The sequence below is a fragment of the Sebastes umbrosus genome, chromosome 7 (assembly GCF_015220745.1).
Source record: "Sebastes umbrosus isolate fSebUmb1 chromosome 7, fSebUmb1.pri, whole genome shotgun sequence".
NCBI lineage: Eukaryota > Metazoa > Chordata > Actinopteri > Perciformes > Sebastidae > Sebastes > Sebastes umbrosus.
The window spans coordinates 31,576,941-31,596,466 of record NC_051275.1 but is presented as its reverse complement, the minus strand read 5'-3'; the positions used below and the strand labels follow the sequence as shown (position 1 = coordinate 31,596,466).

Genomic DNA, 19,526 nt, shown 5'->3' with positions numbered 1-19,526 from the left:
GTAAATTTTATTTTATTACAATAACCTATCCCTATTTCACTTTTCAAGACTCTGCACATTTTCTTCTGCTCAAGTTGAAACGTTTTCAATGATGAGTCTTAACCTCAACTCAGACTGCCAAGAGCAAAGTCTGTTCATCTGTTTGTTACCACCTGTGTTTGTACACACCAATATGGTCCTTACAGTAGCCTTAATGCTTAATTTACAGTCTTCCTACAAACTTTCGGACTACCTTAGATTTTCATGTTTTTGTTTTTTATTGTGAAGAGCTCCAGGATCTCCAGCCCCTCATCATGTCCAAAGAGGTGTTGACAGACAACAGGCCATCGTGACCACAACACCAACTTGACCTGACCCTGCTCCCTGCCCCGTGTTCAGTGCGTAAACAGGAATTTTCCTTCTTGACCTCTTACCTCAGTCTCCTCACTCATCACTCTTTGGCCCAATTCCAAACCACCTCCTACATCCTCTTCCTACCCACTTCCACTCCGTTTGCGCGTTTGCGTGGAAGGTCCGCCGTATTAAGTGCCATCTGTCACGTAGTGGGAGGGTGTGGGGATCGGATTGGAATTGGGCCTTTGTTAATGACGAGGGATTGTAACTGACCTTTTCACACCTTCTATAACCTCACCTACCTACTTCAGGCAGTAATAACTACGTTTCCCACAATGCCTTTCAACCATCCCAGAAAATGTGCCTGAAAACTGCTGAACTCAGCTAAAGTTATATGCATGGGTGCAGAGAGCGATAAAGAGAGTTTGTGTTGCATTTTTAAATGCAACATGTTGCAATGCATTCTGGTCTATGGGCTGCTGTGAGAGAGGACAGTGCCTGCCTTTTCTATAGAAGGTCTGAGAGTACAGCATGTGCATGCAATTATCCCCCATGGTTTGTATTCACATGATTTCTCTGTAGTCACATTACAGAATAATTATTTGCAGTTTGTCAAGATAAAAAAAAAAATAATAAGAGAAGATCACACAGATTCACTTCAAATAAACTGTGGGGAAACAAATAGCAAAAAAAATATTATTATTTAAAAAATAATTATTTATTGAAGGAACTGGTGTGCACAAATTACCAAAAGTGCTTGAGCCCTAAGCTCTATACACACCGCCTGTTTCCATGTTATAATAAAGCCACTTTCTCTTTCTAATGCAGGTCACTGAGTGAACTGAAAGTTCTTGTTTATTATGCACCCATCCAGATTACCCTGAGTGACATCACACACATGTTGACTGTCAATAGATCGTAGTACCGTCACCACAACATCCTCCTCCTCAGTTCATCATGACTTAAAGGAAGACAACAAGCCTCCACTCTGTAGTACTCGGGTAAAAACTTTATTACCAAAACAGAAGAAGGCAAAGCACAGCTCAAGCTCACTTCCACAGCAAAGCAGCCTACATTACCCCCCATGTCAATCGCTAAAAGTGCCACAAGAATAATACTAATAACATCCATCATTAGTTACAGTTAGATATTAAAATAACACAGCCACTCGGATATACTGCATAATATATAAATTTACTCTATAGACCTTTTGCAACATTAACAGCATCTACAGGAGGAGGACAGCCTCGGTCATGCTCATTCGCTTGCATTGTAGCGCCATCTAGTGACAGTTACAGTAGTAGCACAATCAGAAACACAGAAGCCCCGGGGTGGTGGTGGGGGGGCCAAATGAAATGCTCGGGACAAAAAACAGCCACTTCGTACCTTTTACAATCTCCAACAGCAATCTGTAATACTCACAAACAATCTGCACCTTAAGAGTTTGGAAATGAGGCTGAAGGATGGAAAAGAGTAAGATAACAAGGCAATGGGGTTATAGCATTTTAAAGGGGAATACCACCTATTTTATGAATTCTAATACAATCCTCCTTTGCCCCAGGAGAGGTCAGTAAGTTCTTCTAAACATGCATCACTCTTTCTCAAAGTTAGAGGTAAATTAACAGTAACACTGACATCAGAATATTACTTTCTGTTTTACGAACTCCCTGCACAAGTTTTTGTTACAGGTTTCAAAGTTTATCTCTGTGATTTTTGGCTTCAGGAACGAGCGGTGCATGTTCGTAGGAATCTATTGCGCTCACCTGGGGTGCAGAAATTACATGAATTCTTAAAGGATGATGCGATTTCACGTTTTAACTGTCATTTCAAATCACGTACACTTTACATCACAGCTCACCATTTTGCAAACCAAGCTGCTATTTTAGATATTTAAGTGCATTTTTTGTTCTTAATTCTTCCTAATCCATTTGTTTCCATGCAGAAACTATTTTAGCCGAGTAATCAATTAAAGTGAAAACAGATCCTGCATTATTTTCTGTCAATCTCACATGATGCTGATCTAGTGCAGACTGACTGACTGAGCATGTCTGCTAACTGATTTTCATACTTTATAGCAACCAATAGCTGCTTGAAAGAGTAGAAGAAAATACCCTAATATTAAACCCTAAAATATTAATATAATCCTAACTGTGTAGCATGCATTCAAACTGTTCAACAAAACTGTAAAGTGTACATGAGTTGTAATTAAGGCGCTAAAACTTGCAAACACTCTTGTCCTTTAAAGTAGGTGGATTTCCCATTAAAGGGGGTTTAAGATAAATACATTTCAGGCACAGTTAGTACTAATGCTAAATCACAGGTTCACTGTGTGGCCACCAGCAGCAGCTTCCAGCTGGGTCGGTGTTGCAGTAGTAGATTTTTTTTTGGGGAACAGGTAGGATTCACTTCCTGCATGGTAACAAGTCTCTACATTCTATAACAAACAGCAGGAGACTAAATAATATTCCATTTATTACAATTCCTCATCATCTCATCCGGTGTGACATCTGTGGGTCAAGTTGTGTGTGTGTGTTTTTTTTTTTATTAATGTCCAGCAGGCACAGTGGAGATACTGCCCCCTGGTGGCAGGAGGATAGAACAGTGATGAGGTTGCAGGGGTCAGAGAGGATGCTGGGACCCGCCTGTGGGGGGATTAGAGATGTGGGGTGGATAGCATCGCCTAGACCGCCCACTGCAGGATGCTGGTGTCTTTCCCACCAGTGGAGATCAGGTGACTGTTGTCGTGCAGGAAGGCAACGTTGGTCACGTGACTGCTGTGGCCACCGTACTCGTGGCTCGGAGCCTGTAGATGTGAGCGGGGCAGAGGGAGGACGTGAAACACAGTAAAGTAAATAATTAGTCACATGCTACATGGTGAAGTCGCTGTTAAGCTGCTGTACTCAGTGCATGGGATCTCATTTAGGAAAACGCGGTATCTAGCGTTGAGGTTGAGATTGCAACCAAGTGAAGCCTCTCCCGTGTGCCAAGCGTGTTGAAGAGCTACGGTGGCCGACGCAAAAAACGGAAACGACCCTCTCTGGAGCCAGAGGTTGTAAGAGTAGCGTAGGTCATCTGGAGCAAAGCCAGTGCGTGAACGAGTGGGTGTGTATGAGGGAAGTGAGTGGTGAAGTAAGAGAGAGAGAGTGACGGCGACTGGAGCGAGTAACGTTATTGAACCGTTCCGGGCTACTGTAGAAGCATGGCGGTGCAGCATGGTGGACTCCGTGGAGTTTTAGTCACAAAATGTGTGTAAAACGACTTTCATTCCAAGAGAGTTTTAACAATACCAACTTGTAGTGTCGTAACTATTTACAGCGTGTTGAGTTTCTGTGCTAATGGCAGCCAGCTTGTCTGACACAGACAATTAAGTTTACAGCTCCAGTTTAAATGGCTTTGGCCGAAACCTTCAACTTGTTTGTGAGCACAAAATAAACACCTGGTAGAAATTGTGCACATTATAGGTCTGGTGGTGAACCCACACCGAAAGCCTTATGGCTCAGTATGTTGTTGTTTCTGCTGAGCTTTCATTGTGTTTCACAGTGTTCATTAACACTTAACGTAGGCGGAGAAGAGCAGTGTGCAAATCTGAGCAAAAACCTTCGAGGGATGAACTGTTGGATAACTTCAGGTCATAAACACATTAATGAAAAAGTAATGTGAGCATACAAACACACAGACTCTGACGTGCTAACAGTGCAACTGTGAGTGAACGTGACTGACCCTTGGTTGAGAGCAGGGGAAGGAGAACAAGTGCACTTTGCCAAAGTCATCGGCAGAGGCCAGCAGGGATCCGTCATGTGACCTGCACACGGCGTTGATGTCTGTGCCGTCTGCGCCATCTGGCCAAACTCCTGAGAGAGACACAAAGAGAGAGAAAGTTAGTGAAAGGGTGAGAAAGACAAACATTAAGATTCACTTCATGTTCTGTTTCATGCTACAGAAAAATTCTGCGCAGTAGTTTGATCAAAGGTCAATCTGGACACTTCTCCACCAACAGAACTGGCAAGTCAAAATTTAAGAGAAGACAAACAGCTGTGGGTGGATGCTCCATGCAGGGAAAGCTGGACTATACAACGTTTAACCTTTTTTTTTATATATATTTATCTGTTTTCAGTTTGCAAACTGCATCAAATTGTGCAGTGAATAACAGTTATGTGAAAAACTGCAAACATTTTCCACCCCGTTCTTCCTCCCATCACCCTGTCCCTATCAACAGAGTACAGACATGAAAAGAATAAATAATACAAAACTATAATACTAGTAATAACAATACAATCAAACATGATAATAATAAAATAAAATTAAATAAAGTAAAGTAAAGGATGTTTCGCAGATCAATGTACAAGATCATAATGCTGTCAGTGTGCACATTAGCATCTTTCTGCTTTTTCTGCTTTCAGCTGCTAATTGCTCTGAGCATCAGCCAACTAACCTTAAAATGCTACAGTATATAAAACTGAAAAGTGAATTTGATAATTCCCCTGTTGACATTACAGCTTGTTCGATCAAATCGCACACAGACGGATGAAATAATGTCAAGTGACTTTTAACTACTTACCAAAGGTGTTGAAGCTCAGAGTGCAGGTGGAGGTGGCCCACTCCTGGTTACGCACTGTGTCCATGCTGGTCACATGTTTACCACTGGATGCCTCCCCTGAAAATAAAAAATGAAATCATCATGCTCTGTGATGTTCAACAAGTCAAAAAGTCCCTTTAACATTTCGTTTATCTTTAGAGATGACATGACTAGACTTTATTTTATCCAGAATTCTTATATTGGCAGTAAAATTAAAGAGTAAGCTAGAGGTGTATGTGAACAGAGACTAGAGGGAGGACCTACAGAAGAGGATCTCGTAGTCTCCTGAGTTGGTGACGAGGTACTGGCTGTCTGCCGACCAGTCCAGATGGGTGACGAAGCTGGAGTGGCCCTGGGGAGAAGTTTAGAGATCACACAGAGCGTGAGGGTTTCATTCCAAACACTGATATGTCTCAGTCAGTGTGTTTTAGTTTTAGTTAAAACTGTGAATGGAAGAATAGCTTCTATTGTCTTGCTATTCATTTAATTCTGGAGTACTTCTGCAAAACCTTTATTCATCTTTCAGTACTGAGTTGTACATAAAGAGCCCCAAAGTTGCCAAACACTGCTGCTACTGCTTTAAATAAATATATTTTCTTTCATTTTAACTATTTTTTTAAAGCTTTCAGACAGCTGAGATATGAACTGTGAGGGTGGTTATTTTAGGGATGTGTACTTACAGTGCATTTCCCCACACGGCTGTACTTTCGGCCGGTCTCCGTCACAGCGTAGATGTAAACAAAGTTGTCGTGGGAAGCAACAGCCAGGAAGTTACCGTCTGGAGGCACAAGGAGCCCAGAGTTAACAGAGCTATTAGCAGAGGTTTGAGCCGTGTTATACCAGCTGCTGCGTCACTGTGTCTAGTGTCTAATGTCTTTTATGGATCTGGGTCGGTGAGGTTTTACCTGGAGAGTACTTGACGTTGGAAATGATCTCATTGCCGTCTGTGTGCATAGAAACAAGATCCCGGGTGTCGGTGTCCAGCACCAACCATCTGCAAAACAACACAACACACACACTCAAGATGATGTCCTATAGTTGCTTGTTTTGTCCAACCAACAAAAGACATTTACACTGAATAAAACAGATAAAACAGAAAATCTTCACATTTGAGAATGTTCTTCATTTTTGCTTATTAAACGATGTAAACGATTACTCCGTTATTGTTAATTATTAATATATTGACAATTGTTTCAGCACTAATCTAATGTCAGAGGTGGAAGACGTACTCAGATATTTTACTTAAGTAAAATTGTTTTCCTTAATTAAGTAAAAGTATTTAAGTATAATCAGCAAAACATACTTAAAGTATGAAATTCAGTAATCCCAATAGTAGCTGCTTTAAGATATTAATTTGTTGTCGTCGCCTGCAGTGAATGTTGTGTTTATGTTTATGTTTATGTTTTCTAAGTTGTAATGGTGAGGCCGACCTTCCAGTCATGGTCCCCACAGCCAGAACCGCCCCGCTGGGATGGAAACCTGCAGACCTCCCTGGATCCTGGAGCAGAGATGAGGATGAGTTAGTTTATTTAATTTATGGCTCTACTACATCTACATCCTACTACCAATCACCTCAATGGTCTTGCTCCAGAGGGGCTGATGGGAGTTGGTGTCCCAGAGGTGAACCTGTTTGTCCTGGGAGCAGGTGACGAACTGCTCCATGGAAGGATGGACGTCCAGACCCCACAGCTCATCTGTGTGACCCTGTGACACATTACACGTCTTAGTTAATACACCACAGACCGCCGCCAGAAACATGCTTGTGTGTGTGTGTGTGTGTGTGTGTGTGTGTGTGTATATGTTTGTGTACCTGTACAATCGGAGTTAATGTATCAGGGAAGGCGGCTCTGATGATGGCATTCTTGGTGGTTCCTACGAAGAGCTCTCCAGGTTTACCTTCAGCCAGCGCCCGAATAGGACCGAGCGACTCGCCCACCTGGAAACACACACAGCACAGACTGAAAGGAAGCGTCTCACACACTTTATAGATCGAGATAGAGCTAAGAGAAAATAGGGCCAGGACCACAAAGTACTTTACAATGATAATGTCAAGAAAGACGATGACAATATGTGCCACATGCCTTCCTTTAAAGAACCAACAAATGTCAAATGGAAGCAGATTTTCTCCTCAGAATTATTCAGTCTTTGTCCCTTTGATGGACACCTCGGCTCCCTCACCTCCATCTCGGACTGCTTTCTGTAGTCGTGGTCCCACAGCACCACCTTGCGGTCCTTCCCTCCTCCAGACACCATGGTGCCGTCCTTCAGGACACAAACAGAGAAAACCCCTCCCTCGTGGGCCCCCGACACCACCTGGCTGATACGGCTACCACCTGCCAATCAGAACAAAATAGGAGATCAAAAAACAAACAGAGGACACGGATCCTTTTATGTTTTCAGGCTTGACGATGAGACCAGAGAACATTTTTCCACCTGAGTTTCAAAGTTGCGATGGAATGAATGACCTCCTCTAAAATAAAACTGTGTTTAGGTGGGCAGCACAATATTTTTAGGGCTACGTTTGAGTCGTGATCCATAACTGGCGAGTCGGTTTTATTTTGCTGTATCTTTACAGATTGCTTTTCAACCATCCAATCATGTTCTGACACGAGCAGCACTGCTGCATTAACATTTTCATACTTCAGTGAGCAGCCAGCCTTTCACTGTTTGGAGACTTGATCTCTAAATATCTTGAACAAAAGGTTGGGATCACTGTGATCCTTTTAGACGCTACCTTTGGCCCAGACGTAGATGTTTCCACTGGAGTCTCCTGTGATGGCGTCTCCATTCTCAGCAAACGCCACACACAACACGTACTTTGGCTTCTCATGTTTCTAGAGAGAGAGAGAGAGAGAGAGAGAGAGAGAGAAGGTAGAATGTATTGCATATATTGCTGCATTTGTTTAGCTAGCTGTACTGTAGTAATGAAATAAGTGTATTTTGATGGTTAATGAGGTTAACATGGAGCAGTTGTTATCATGGCCGTACATCAAACAGGCCCTGTCTCTTGGTGAGAGTGTTGCCATCCACGGTCCAGAAGTTGATGTGGGATTTTCCACAGGTGACAATCAGGTTGGCATCCATGGGATGAAACACAGCGCCCAGTACCGAGTCATTGGAGCACTGCAGAGACAGAAGGAGGCATGAAGATGCAAACATGTTTCTCTACTAATATTGCAACCCTTATGTCCATGCTGGTAATCCATACTGTTAGAACCAGGAGATCAATAATCAATAGTCAAAGGTCAAGGGTCAGGGTACCTTCACTTCAGCCAGTTGCTTCTCCTTCTGCCAGTCCCAGACCGACAGCATGTGATCGTTGGCATCGTCCACAGCGCAGAGGAAGGTGCCGCCGTTCTGAGAGAAAAACAGATAGAGTTAGATCTTCATAAAGCAGAATGTTACAGTCATTTATTAAAATCCTTAATAAGTATTTACTGATTGAACTTTGTATCAAAGCCTCGGTAAACTCTACAGGAAGTGAAGCTGCTTACCGACTTGGAGAAAGCCACGCAGGTGACCGCTCTGTCGAACACTCCCATCCCGATCACATGGAGCGTGTTGAGGCTCACAGAGTCCCAGACACGAACATGAGGAGCCAGCAGCTGAAATCAGACAGAGAGACAGTCTGTCAGACAAACGAATCTGATACGAAGAAACAAAAATGTGGGATTAGATAAAAATATACAACACTCAAAAGTTATATACTCAAAAATATATAACTCTCATCCTACCACCTGGGGTCCTCACAGACTCCAGGGGTCTACTTTTTGTCATATCTCACAGATGCTTTATTCTATTAATCCCATTTTTCACCACTTTGTCAATCAATTTGTTCCTAATGACTTCATATCACTGTTTTCTGTTTTAATGTATAAGTGTCCTTTAAAAAGTTAAGTTAAAAGTTAAAATAGATCAAATAGAACAGATAGATAACATGTTTGCCATGGGTCCTAATTTAAAGTATCACACACTATCATGGGGATAGGGCCACCCTGTCAGTCATTTTGAAGGAGACAGACACAGATTTTCTCATATCTGTCTATTTTTGTTTACACAGTATGCAAATTAACTATAACTTTCCTAAAATAATAATTATCTGGGTTTTTGGTAGTTTATTCCCAGTCGTAGTCCTTGCATGTTAAATAGATTTTGTAGGATGAGAGTTAAAGTCAACGGTGTCCAAATTTAGCAGTGAGTAAAACGGTGAAACTCTGTAGGAGGATGTAAGTGATGGTTTTCACACTACCTTTCCATCTTTAGAGTTTCCAGCCACTTGCCCCGTTGCTATGGTAACCATGTCAGGATGCACACTCAGGCTAAGAAGAGAAAATATAAATTATTACTACATTTTCATTTTTTAACACTGCTTCTGGCTTTTATGGAGGAAAAAAAAAAAAGAAAGAAAGTAAAATCCCAGCGGAAAGTTCCACTGTAGATTTAAACACAATGGATTGAAAATGTAAACATTAAATGCCGTCACATCTGGAGACATTTTTCAGGATTTACTGTCACTTGCTATTGTTTCCATGACAGACACTGTTTTCTTTTTAGCCTCTGACTTCTATAAATAAGGAAATATTTGTTGCAATACAACAATTTTGTGTTTCTAAAATAAAAAAAGACATAAAAACTGCAGTATTTAACACTGGATCCTGTTCAAAGCAGGAAAAAGAGAAACACATCTGTAGAGATGAGAGTAGCTTTCACACAACACTTTATAGTCAGGTCTCATCAGCCTGCTGTTTTTCTCACCATTTGACATCATCGTTGTGGCCCAGGTAGTGTCTCTGCTGCTGCTCCTCGGTGTTGTACAGCACCACCACAGAGGCGTTGAAGTAGACGATCTCTCCGGTGGGCAGCAGGTAGAGGTTGGAGCGGCAGTCACGTCCGCGGTAGCCATACCTGATCCACGCTTAAGTTAGGGAACAAGATGGGTGAAGCTGGACAGGAGAACATTTAATATTCTGACTTTAGACATTTAGTTGATGCTCTTTACCAAGGTGACTCACAGGGACTGAAGCTTATGCAGCTTTTGCAATTTTAACAATAAGAAACCAAACGTACGACTCACTTCAGGAGAAAGTAAAGCTTGTATAACCCAAAGTTTATATTTTCCATTTACTGCCAGATAACTATGTTTTTTGTAAGTAATGAGTCTGGCAGTTATTTAGGTTTCTATCCATCTGTTCATTTATTCCAGGGGTTTTCAAAGTCTGACACAGTGAAACAAACACAACTCGGAGTTTGACAGCCGCTAATCAAGACATAATAATTCATTAATTTCTCACTCCTGATCCATCTAAGAAAGTGTTTCTCTGTCTAGCTCTCAGTTTCCCTTTCCCCGTCTGAAGGATACACCCACTGCAGTTTGAGCTTGCGGTCAGGTAGCGCCACCTTGTGGTCGAGGCTGTAGCTCTCCCTCTTCTCATCAGGGAGGTGCATGGTGACAGGACGACCTCGGATGAACATCCGCACATATCCATCCTCTGGAGGGATAGAGAGAGAGAGAGAGAGAGATAGAGAGAGAGAGAGAGAGAGAGAGAGAGAGAGAGAGAGAGAGAGAGAGAGAGGGGAGAAAAGGAGCGATGGAAGGTTAAAGAGAGAAAGCAACTGAGAAACAAAAGTCAAGCTGCAGAGACAAGTAGAAGAGGCAGAACGAGGAGGAGACGGTACACGTGTCTCTTTTCAGAACATGGCAGCACTGCATTCACTGAAGGTTGTGAGTTCATGAGTCTCCATTTAAACACAGACACACTTCCATCTCCTTTTATCTAATCCTGTTGCTTTGTGTTGAATTCTGAAATAAGAAAAGTTTTCTGACGCGACTCTACAAAATCCGAACAGCAGAATTCTTGCTTCTTGAAATCTAAAATCCACCCTACAGTAAAACACTTCATGTACCCCCCCAAAAACAAACAGAAAGGGCCCCTTTTTGAAGTTGACAACGGCAGGCTAAGAGACAGGGACTACACCAATACTTAAAACTACAGAAGACAAAAAATCCTGCCAGTTTGTTCTTTACGGTCTACCAACACGTTCTCATCCCAACTCGTCACATACTGACACTTTGTCAGACCCCTCGTCGTCACTTTTTGGTCGCAGTAAACACAAGCATAACATTGTGAATAAAACAAAAACACTTGCTTAGAATTAGAAAACAAAACCACTTAGTTAGGTTTAGGGAAAAAACATGGTTGGGCTTATAACTACTATGTTTGTGCAGTGAAAATGTGACTTGATGTTGTGAACACGGGACGTGAACAAACAGCTGATTGTAAAGTGAAAGTGAAACTTCACAAACAGCGTTCTCCTGGATGAAAGCCTTGTGTTTGTTGGACCCATCCACCTCCCCTCCCGGTGTGTCTTTTCGCTCTTTAAACTACGTCACCACAGCACTTTCCCTAACCCTTTACTGTTGAGGCGGATGGGTTTACATTGTAGTCAATGGAAAGCCTGGTGTGTCTCATACCGACACTAAAAGGTGCTTTGTGCGGCCGAGGCAAAGTGCCAGTATTTGACGCCCTGGGAATGAGAACGGGCCGAGTCTATAGTCAAAGGGACACTGTGTCATCGTGAACGTCTTTGTTTCTGTTTTCTTTCATTTCTGACATTTGGTCTTGTTTTCTGGAAAATTGCTTGTTAGCATTCTCCAGTGAAACGAAGCAGAAGAGAGAACGCAGCAGAGGAATGTAACGTTCAGACAGAATATGGGTCTGCATAGCCAACCCTTTGAGTAACCTCTAATCAATGTGGATGATTTAGAAAATAAAGTGAACACTCTTTCTAGCAGCTTCAGAAGTCAGTACTTGTCGGGCTCTTTAGTAATTCTAATGGATGTTTCTAATGAGAAACATTAAATTCTTCAAGAGCACTTCAAGGACTCCTGAAGGCCAATTGAGTTCCACACATCAGAGGCTGCTCATCCTCTTTATAGCTAATTAAAGTGTGACAGTAATGGGAGATAATAAGAGATAAGAACTAATGCAGTCAGACACTGATAACAAGCATCAATGGGGTAAAAATTAAACTCCTCTTACCTGAGTTGAGGGTGCATTCTTTGGATTTGCTGAAACAGAAAAAAAGAGAAATGAATGAAATGTTTCCTGTAAAGTTAAGCAGCATAAGATGCTTCAGTGTCTGGCTGTCTTCCATAATGGAAAGATAATGGAAGTACCATCAAAACAGTACATTAAACAATATACACAGAATATATAATAAGTATTTTCCAAAGCTCCTGAGACTTTGTTCCATAACATCAGGCGCTCCTGTAAGATTCTGAATTATTGATCTCTTTGCTTGACAGGCTGCAGCTCTCAGCGCTCAGTTTCACATTAACTGGACAATAGAAAGGTCTGTGGAAGAGCTGCAGAGCACCGAGTCAGCAGAAACACACAGGCCATGATCATATAATCGAGACTAGGAAGACAGCTCTTATCCTCCTGCAATTCTCTTCTGAGATGATGAAGGCAGGATTAAGGTCCTTGTTGCTTGGAAATATTGTTTTCATATACATATTACATATTAACTAGAATATTCAGCATGCATCAAACTTGTGGAATTGAACAGTAACAGTCAGTTAATTTTGCAACGATGCCGTGTGAAACATTTTACTGTGAAACGTCTGTTTTGTGCAGCACATTTGCACGGTACATGTCTTTATTTTACTCAAATTTACTGACATTATCCCCTGGATATGATGTCAAGGCTGATCATCCGCTTATGTTTAAAATATTATACTATATAATAATATTATATTATTATGTATGCATATTTATCTTTATATAATATTCACAAAGACCTCTTGCTCCAGTGCCTGTGCAGCCAAAATGCTGTCAAAACTTTCATTTATAATCGTCAACGCAACCTCCATAATTCTCCACCAGGAAAGAGGCAGAAAAAAAGGAGCGTCAAACGAAAAACCTTACCAAAAACAGCGACCTCAAATCATAAAATGCCGGGTTGCATGGGACAAATATTATCACATGACCTCTGTGTTATTTGGTAGGTAATTTGCGGTGGGATTTTTACGGACATGGAAGATTTGCACGGGATTAAGATCACAGACGACCTCCACAATTATATAAAATGACTAGAGGTCCCCAGGTAAAACTAGTCCATGCGAATAGGGTTTTTACAATGTTGTGAAAATTATTTTCAATTATTAGACATCATTTGTTCAGGCTTCAGAAAAATTAAGATCTGTTTTTAAGAGCATAATTGATGCATATCAATGTCTCAAAAGTATGTGTGGAGTCATTTTGTTTAATTTTTCCAACAGGGGCCCATTAGTCATTTCTGCCCATGCAGGGCTCCTATAGAAAGTTAATGCTGCACTGCGTACGTCTTTGTTATGGGACACAAAGCTAAAGACACGGCTCTGTTTTTCTTTGATGAACAGGAAATGTACCAACTCTTTAATGTGACTGTGTACACACAGGTTGATAAAGATCATGTTTGATCGAGTCAACAGACACAAAGTAAACAGACAAGTCCTGTTATCTGTGTAACCACACATGGATGATGTACATCTCAGAGAGGATCACAGCGAAGATGACAGAGAGGAGTGAGATGGAGAAAAAAAGCTGAATATGAAAACGTTGGATAACTCATTTAAATTTAAAATGACAACCAGTGAAGTCAGCCACTTTGCCAAAATCCATAATTAGACCTGTCAATCAAAACCTGTAGCCGCCTCATCATCAGTTTGCTGCAGCTGAGACGGCCGCAGCTGTTCCTGAATCAGCCGTCTGTCAACCAATCAGAACTGCCCCGCTGAGCATTTCAGTGCACGCTGACCACTCAGCCTAACCTGTCAGGATGCTGTCAACCAATCAGATTATCAGGATGTTGAAGCGCTGGATATCATATATGACAGGTGGATATCACCATGGCAACAGCAGTAAAAGTAAAAGGCTTGATAAGATAAGGAGAAGTGAGGGCTGCTCAGCAACAGGAGATGTGTTTGACTTCCCTGAGTGTCGGTTGGAAGCACAGAGACAGTCGGCGGCGGTAACACGCAAAGAAATGAAGAAAGATGACGATTTAAAACATTCAAATAAATCAGCTTTGCAAAGGATTTATGAGGAGGAAGGAAATGCATTCATCTTGCATTTTGACGAGTAATACTGAATGTAAACAACAGGACACCTTAGAGCACCAGGATGAACCACGAGTGTTCCTGACATTTGTTTAACAGGGAGTTACCTGCCTCACAGCTCTGAGACGTCTCAGTCTCTCTGAGCTTGTCAGGTCACGCCAAGTGAAAGTTTTTTTTTCATAAAGTAGGTTTGCCCTAGGTTAAGAGAATAATTATTAATCCTAAAAGATCAGAGCTTGTTTGTGTGTGTTTGAACATAACACAAAGCGTCAGAAGAACAAAATGAAAAGACAGACTGCAGAGCGAACAGGCGGCTCATCTGAGGACGTGACTGGTGTCTGTTGTGTCTCTGGGCAGCTGGAGGCAACCAGCCAGGGTGTCGGCTCTTTAAAGTTACCACATAAAGAGCCCGTTTGTCTCTTCTGTGTGTGTGTGTGTGTGTGTGTGTGTGTGTGGGGTCTGCCAGGAAGAGGAGGCGTGGTCCAGTTCTAGCCAATGAGATTGATTCAGAGCCAGTAATTAGTGCAAGGCATGCTGGGTAACTGGCAGCCAGACAGGGCAAATAACTGTGGATGTAAAAACCCATGCGGCTGCAGTCCCAGTCACAAGATGTCCAGGGAGACGGGGAATGCACAAACAGAGCACTCATTAACATGCAGCACTGAGAGCATTGTTGGCTTTTTCTGCCTGCCTGCACTCTGAAAAGCCCAATTGGTTTGTGTAAGAACCAGAGGGGACTAATGAGCAGCGAAGACCCTTCAGGGGTCCCCTGAGAAATCCTTCAAACAACAAATAGAAACAGTATAATTAATGTGCTCGGCCTCTCTGAAGACAAGAACCCTTCCTGCAGCTCAGCTGTGCTTGGGGTTTGCTTCAGGTATAGGTATAGGTATAGGTATAGGTATAGAAAAAGGCCAGACAATTACTAAATGTTGATTAATTTATGTTTAACATGTTCCCAGTGTTTGAGGTGTTGAATAGCGCTCAATTTAAAATGAAAATCCTTGGCTGGATTTGATGGCTTCTGGAGAGCTAAAAAGTTTCTCAAAGATATTTTTGAGGATATGACTTTTTGACTGTCAGTGCAGAAGGATTAACTTTAAAAAGTTATCAAGATTTGATGTAATCTTGTGTGTTAGCTTGTTTGTTTATCATATTTTGAATGTATTTAACTTGTTGAATCATTTCAGTGCCTCAAGTTTGTTCTTGCGTCATATCTTGACAACTGAAAACATACATTTTTAAAATTAATTCTAGCTGGTTTTCAATGTTTTACCTGTTAAATACGAATTTTCCAAAAAACAAAACAATGTACAGACTGATATAAAAATAATCCCTCTCAATTATGACCCATAGAAGTGTGTGGTGGTGTCTATATCTGCAGAAAGCCGCTCTTTTCTTCTTATTTTACTGTGTTCGGGACTTTTCTGAGCTTCAGCGACAACGTTTGATTTGTTCTCACTAACGCCGCTCCCTCTCTTCATTCACTCGCTCAACCATCGCTGCTCTCTCTCTTCCTCACTCGCTCGTTGAGTCGTGGAGGAAATGTGTTTACAAACAGCAACCGACAACTGTTACATATTGTACCTTTAAATACAATCAGTGAAATATTGTTTAAGTCTAGTGTGCGTAATTTTATTTATTAAGCCTTATAATACATTTGTCTTAAATAACGTGATATGGTTACAAGAGATTCCTCGTCATTTTATCTTATAAGTGAAGTGCATTATCAAGCTTGGAGATGGATGCAGTGATGGATGTTGAAGTAAATCAGCTTCAGAGGTATGACTGATTTCCTGGTCCATTATGACTTAAGTACTGCAGTGGTGGTTTAGTTAATGGACACAAACATATCTCATCATCATCACTTATCTAAAAAAAAAAAAACACTAACAGACCATTTTCTTCTATTTTACATTAGACTCATCCACTCTGAGGTTATTGTGGCATCAGTACCAAAGAGAGAGAAGGAGAGATAACAAGAGAGAGAAAGAGAGCGATTGAGGGGGAGAAAGATTTGATTTGACAAAAGGAAATGATCTCAATCTTTTCAACATGATGCAAATCTTTTCATCTTTTCCTTCATCAGAATTTGCATGGATTTATTCAGACAGAGAGCAAGTTATTCTATTTGTTAAACCTAGTTTACTTTAGTTATGTTGGGGCCAAAATTTTAATATTTCCTTCTGGATCAAAGCTTTTTAATAAAACAGAGACAAAAGGAAAGAGACATCCAGGGTGAACATGATCTTTATCTTACTCGTTGTATTTGCATATCCACACCTGTATGGCAAAACTCTACTTTACACAATGCCCTTAGATTTAAAAGGGTTATTATCCTTAACTTAACTTTAAATCTAAACTCAAAGGCAGTCACAGTGATGCTTAACTGGTTTACTGTGGCAAAGTGGTGCAAAATGCTTCTCTGCAGAGGTGTGGTCAATATGTTTGTCGCATGTTAAACGGGAGGTCCAATCAATGTCATCAGCGTTTTTTTTTTTGCAAGCTGAGCAGAATCGGTAATCGTAACATCAGTCCAACAGCTGCATCAGCTTCCTGTCTGTGGTCACAATGCTGCAGGGCATTAAGCTGCTCTACAGGTTTATGTTAATCAAAGTACAACTGTGACCACCCAAGGCAGCACATGAACAAACAGAACTACAGTAGGTGATGTGAAGCGGTTTGTTCCACATGAACGTATGTAATATCCTCATTTTCTTGTCAACTTCAATCTGTAATACAAAAGCAGGAGCTCTGTCCTGTCGGCTGCCAGATTCAATCAGATTTAACAGAACAATCACTGAACTGACAGAACTGCTGAGCACAGTGTGACCAGTCTTCTGTCACTTCACATTTACTCATCCCATTCATATGTGTGTGTGTGTGTGTGTGTGTGTGTGTGTTTCATAACCGGACAGAAATGTGACACGTTTGTTTGTTTCCACCATCATTAGAAACCCGAATACAAAAGAGCCACTGATCTATCTCTGACATAATGAGGGACCTATTAGGTAAGAGATCCACTTCAGAAAAACACACATTCAAATGGCAAATTACTTTTCTATAGAAGTCAAGTTTCAGTTTTTTTGAGCAGATGAAGAATGTGAATTCATCGTGTGAGAGCTTTCTTAATGAAAAGCAAGTTTCACATAACAAAGTACAACTCACATAATCCTTCCTTGTGCAGCTAGATAATTTAACTATGACCAGTTCTTCTCAAAATGACATAATTTAATATTTTCATTATGTTTCATTGTGTTGCCGTGTGATCCATGATCCACTAACACATCTGGCTCTGGTCTCTGCTCTGTTGTGTGCATGTTAGTACGCTGCAGCCCCTCCCCACAGCCCTGCAGGCGGGGAAACCTACCGCATCAAACGGTTCTCGTGACAACAGAGATTCACAAAACAACACAACTTCCTCAGTCTGTCTGTGAAGCCAGAGCGACAGACTACAGAGACTTTTTGTTTTTTCAGACTGAAAGTAACCAAAACCTCACGATGGGGAAGCCTGAAAGCATTTCACAAACCACACCAGTCTGTGTTTCATTGTGCAATCTGTAATCTAGTTAAATACTAGTCAGAGAACAGATGAGGGATGGGCTGGATGTCACACACAAAACAATACTTTTCTAGTTTTTACTGAAATTCATCCAGATGACTTTAAAAAGCAGCATTTTCTCAAAGACTAAAGCAAAACACACATTTACTGACTGTTTGTGCTATGAATCACTAAGAGCAAAGACTTTCTCCTATTCAAAAAGCTTTATCAGTGACTCCTCTCTGCTCACAGTCTCCAGCTGTCTCTGTCAATCATTGATTATAAAGATTGTAAAGCAGCTATTTACCTGGAGGACTTCTTCATGGCTGCGAGGTTTCCGTTACAGTAACAGTCAACAGAGGAGAGCAATGTCCTGTACAACAGCTACAGTAGAACACCGACTTCCTCCTTCTCTGAGCAAACTTTTAACTCAGCCTGAGGCCCCATCATCCAATCAGAACGCATTTCCTGACTGAGCAGACCCACCCCTCTGACCCATAACCACACCCCCCCTTTTACCAACAACTGCTGGAAATCTGATCCATCAGCAGAAAGACAGGAGAGAGGGAGAGAGAGGGAGAGTAGAGGAGAGGAGAGGAGAGTAGAGGAACAGTAAGTGTGGATAGAGCTGCAACGATTAGTCGACTAATCGATTAGTTGATTGACAGAAAATAAACTATTTTGATAATTGATTAATTGGTAAAGAAATTTTCATGCAAAAATGGCAGAAAATGCTGTTTTCAGCCTCTGAAATATGGAGATTTGCCTGCTTTTCTCTGATTTATATCATGTTAAACTGAATATCTTTGGGTTTTGGACAAAACAAGACATTTAAAGACATCACCTTGGACCTTGAGAAACTGGGATGACATTTTTCACTATTTTCCGACATTTTATAGACCAAACAATTAATCGATTAATAGAGAAAATAATGTGCAGATTAATCAATAATACAAATAATCGTTAGTTGGAGCCCTAATGTTGATGAGAGAAAGAACAGCAGAGATAAGAAAAGTAGAAAAAAGAAGAAAGGAGGAGAGGAGGGAGTTTAGCTGTTCGTGATTGATGCTTTGGCAACATTGTTTTTTGGAAACTTTTATGCCAATAAAGCCACTGACACTGAATTGAATTGAATAGTACAGAGGATGAAAAATGAAGAAAAGACAATAAAAGACAGACAGATGAAAAGAAAAAACAGGAAAAAGTGTGTGAGACTGTACAACCAAAGATAAACTTCCTCCGGGTTTGTTTATCGATGACAGGTGATCCACGTGTTGTGTTCACTTGGCTGTGACACGTGGATACTTCACTGTCCATCAGACTCACAGTTGTGGCATCACAAAGACTAACAGCCAGTTGTCTGTACAACATAATTCATGGCGACGTGTGAGACTTTACTGCAGGCGAACAGGAAGAGCTGACTGAGGAAATGTAACAGACAGATGATGATGAGGAGACACATCAACTAATGATGATGCTGTGCAGAATCCATCTCTCTCTCTTCTCTGAATAAGTGAAGCCTGAGTGTGCTTTAAACTTCAGAAACTCTAAAGCAGCAGTTCTCAGATCCTTTAGTCTAGTTTACAGATAACATTTAGATGAATAGACTTTATGGACTGGTTCCATATCAAATAGTCTGACCACAGAGAGAATTTCCATTTTCTTAGTAGCAGTATCTTTAATTATTCATCCATCCGTTTTCTATACCTGTTTATCAGGGTCATGGGGGACGGAGCACATAGATAAATTCACAGTTGTTATATAAATTAATTAAACATTCTTAATGTGTTCTAGTATATTTCCGGTTGCAGAGATTTTTTTAGTATGTCCCAAGCCTTAGTATGAAACCAATAGTATGTGAATTGCATACTATTATCAGTGAAATATTACAGTATGCAACGCCAAACAACTAAAGCGGCATAAACATCCCACAATGCAATGCGGTAGTGAAGATGACGTTCATAACAGACGTTGGC

General features: G+C 41.1%; 1 protein-coding gene across 3 annotated transcripts in view; it reads right to left on the bottom strand.

The window, feature by feature from the left end:
- Positions 1-1,319: 1,319 nt before the first annotated feature.
- Positions 1,320-19,526, bottom strand: part of eml2 (EMAP like 2) — a 33,477-nt gene continuing 15,270 nt past the window's right edge. For 2 of the 3 annotated variants that reach the window (XM_037775466.1, XM_037775467.1), the window contains exons 5-22: positions 11,950-11,978; positions 10,269-10,398; positions 9,665-9,814; positions 9,159-9,228; positions 8,404-8,514; positions 8,171-8,266; positions 7,898-8,032; positions 7,644-7,743; positions 7,088-7,242; positions 6,720-6,845; positions 6,482-6,613; positions 6,340-6,407; positions 5,815-5,903; positions 5,590-5,687; positions 5,174-5,261; positions 4,892-4,987; positions 4,054-4,184; positions 1,320-3,136 (exon numbers count right to left, since the gene is read on the bottom strand). In XM_037775466.1, coding sequence (XP_037631394.1) covers positions 3,014-3,136; positions 4,054-4,184; positions 4,892-4,987; positions 5,174-5,261; positions 5,590-5,687; positions 5,815-5,903; positions 6,340-6,407; positions 6,482-6,613; positions 6,720-6,845; positions 7,088-7,242; positions 7,644-7,743; positions 7,898-8,032; positions 8,171-8,266; positions 8,404-8,514; positions 9,159-9,228; positions 9,665-9,814; positions 10,269-10,398; positions 11,950-11,978 — 1,927 coding nt within the window. In that variant the 3' untranslated portion in view covers positions 1,320-3,013. Of the gene's footprint in view, positions 3,137-4,053; positions 4,185-4,891; positions 4,988-5,173; positions 5,262-5,589; positions 5,688-5,814; positions 5,904-6,339; positions 6,408-6,481; positions 6,614-6,719; positions 6,846-7,087; positions 7,243-7,643; positions 7,744-7,897; positions 8,033-8,170; positions 8,267-8,403; positions 8,515-9,158; positions 9,229-9,664; positions 9,815-10,268; positions 10,399-11,949; positions 11,979-17,857; positions 17,989-19,526 lie in introns of those variants that run through there. The other variant, XM_037775468.1, reaches the window with a different exon arrangement.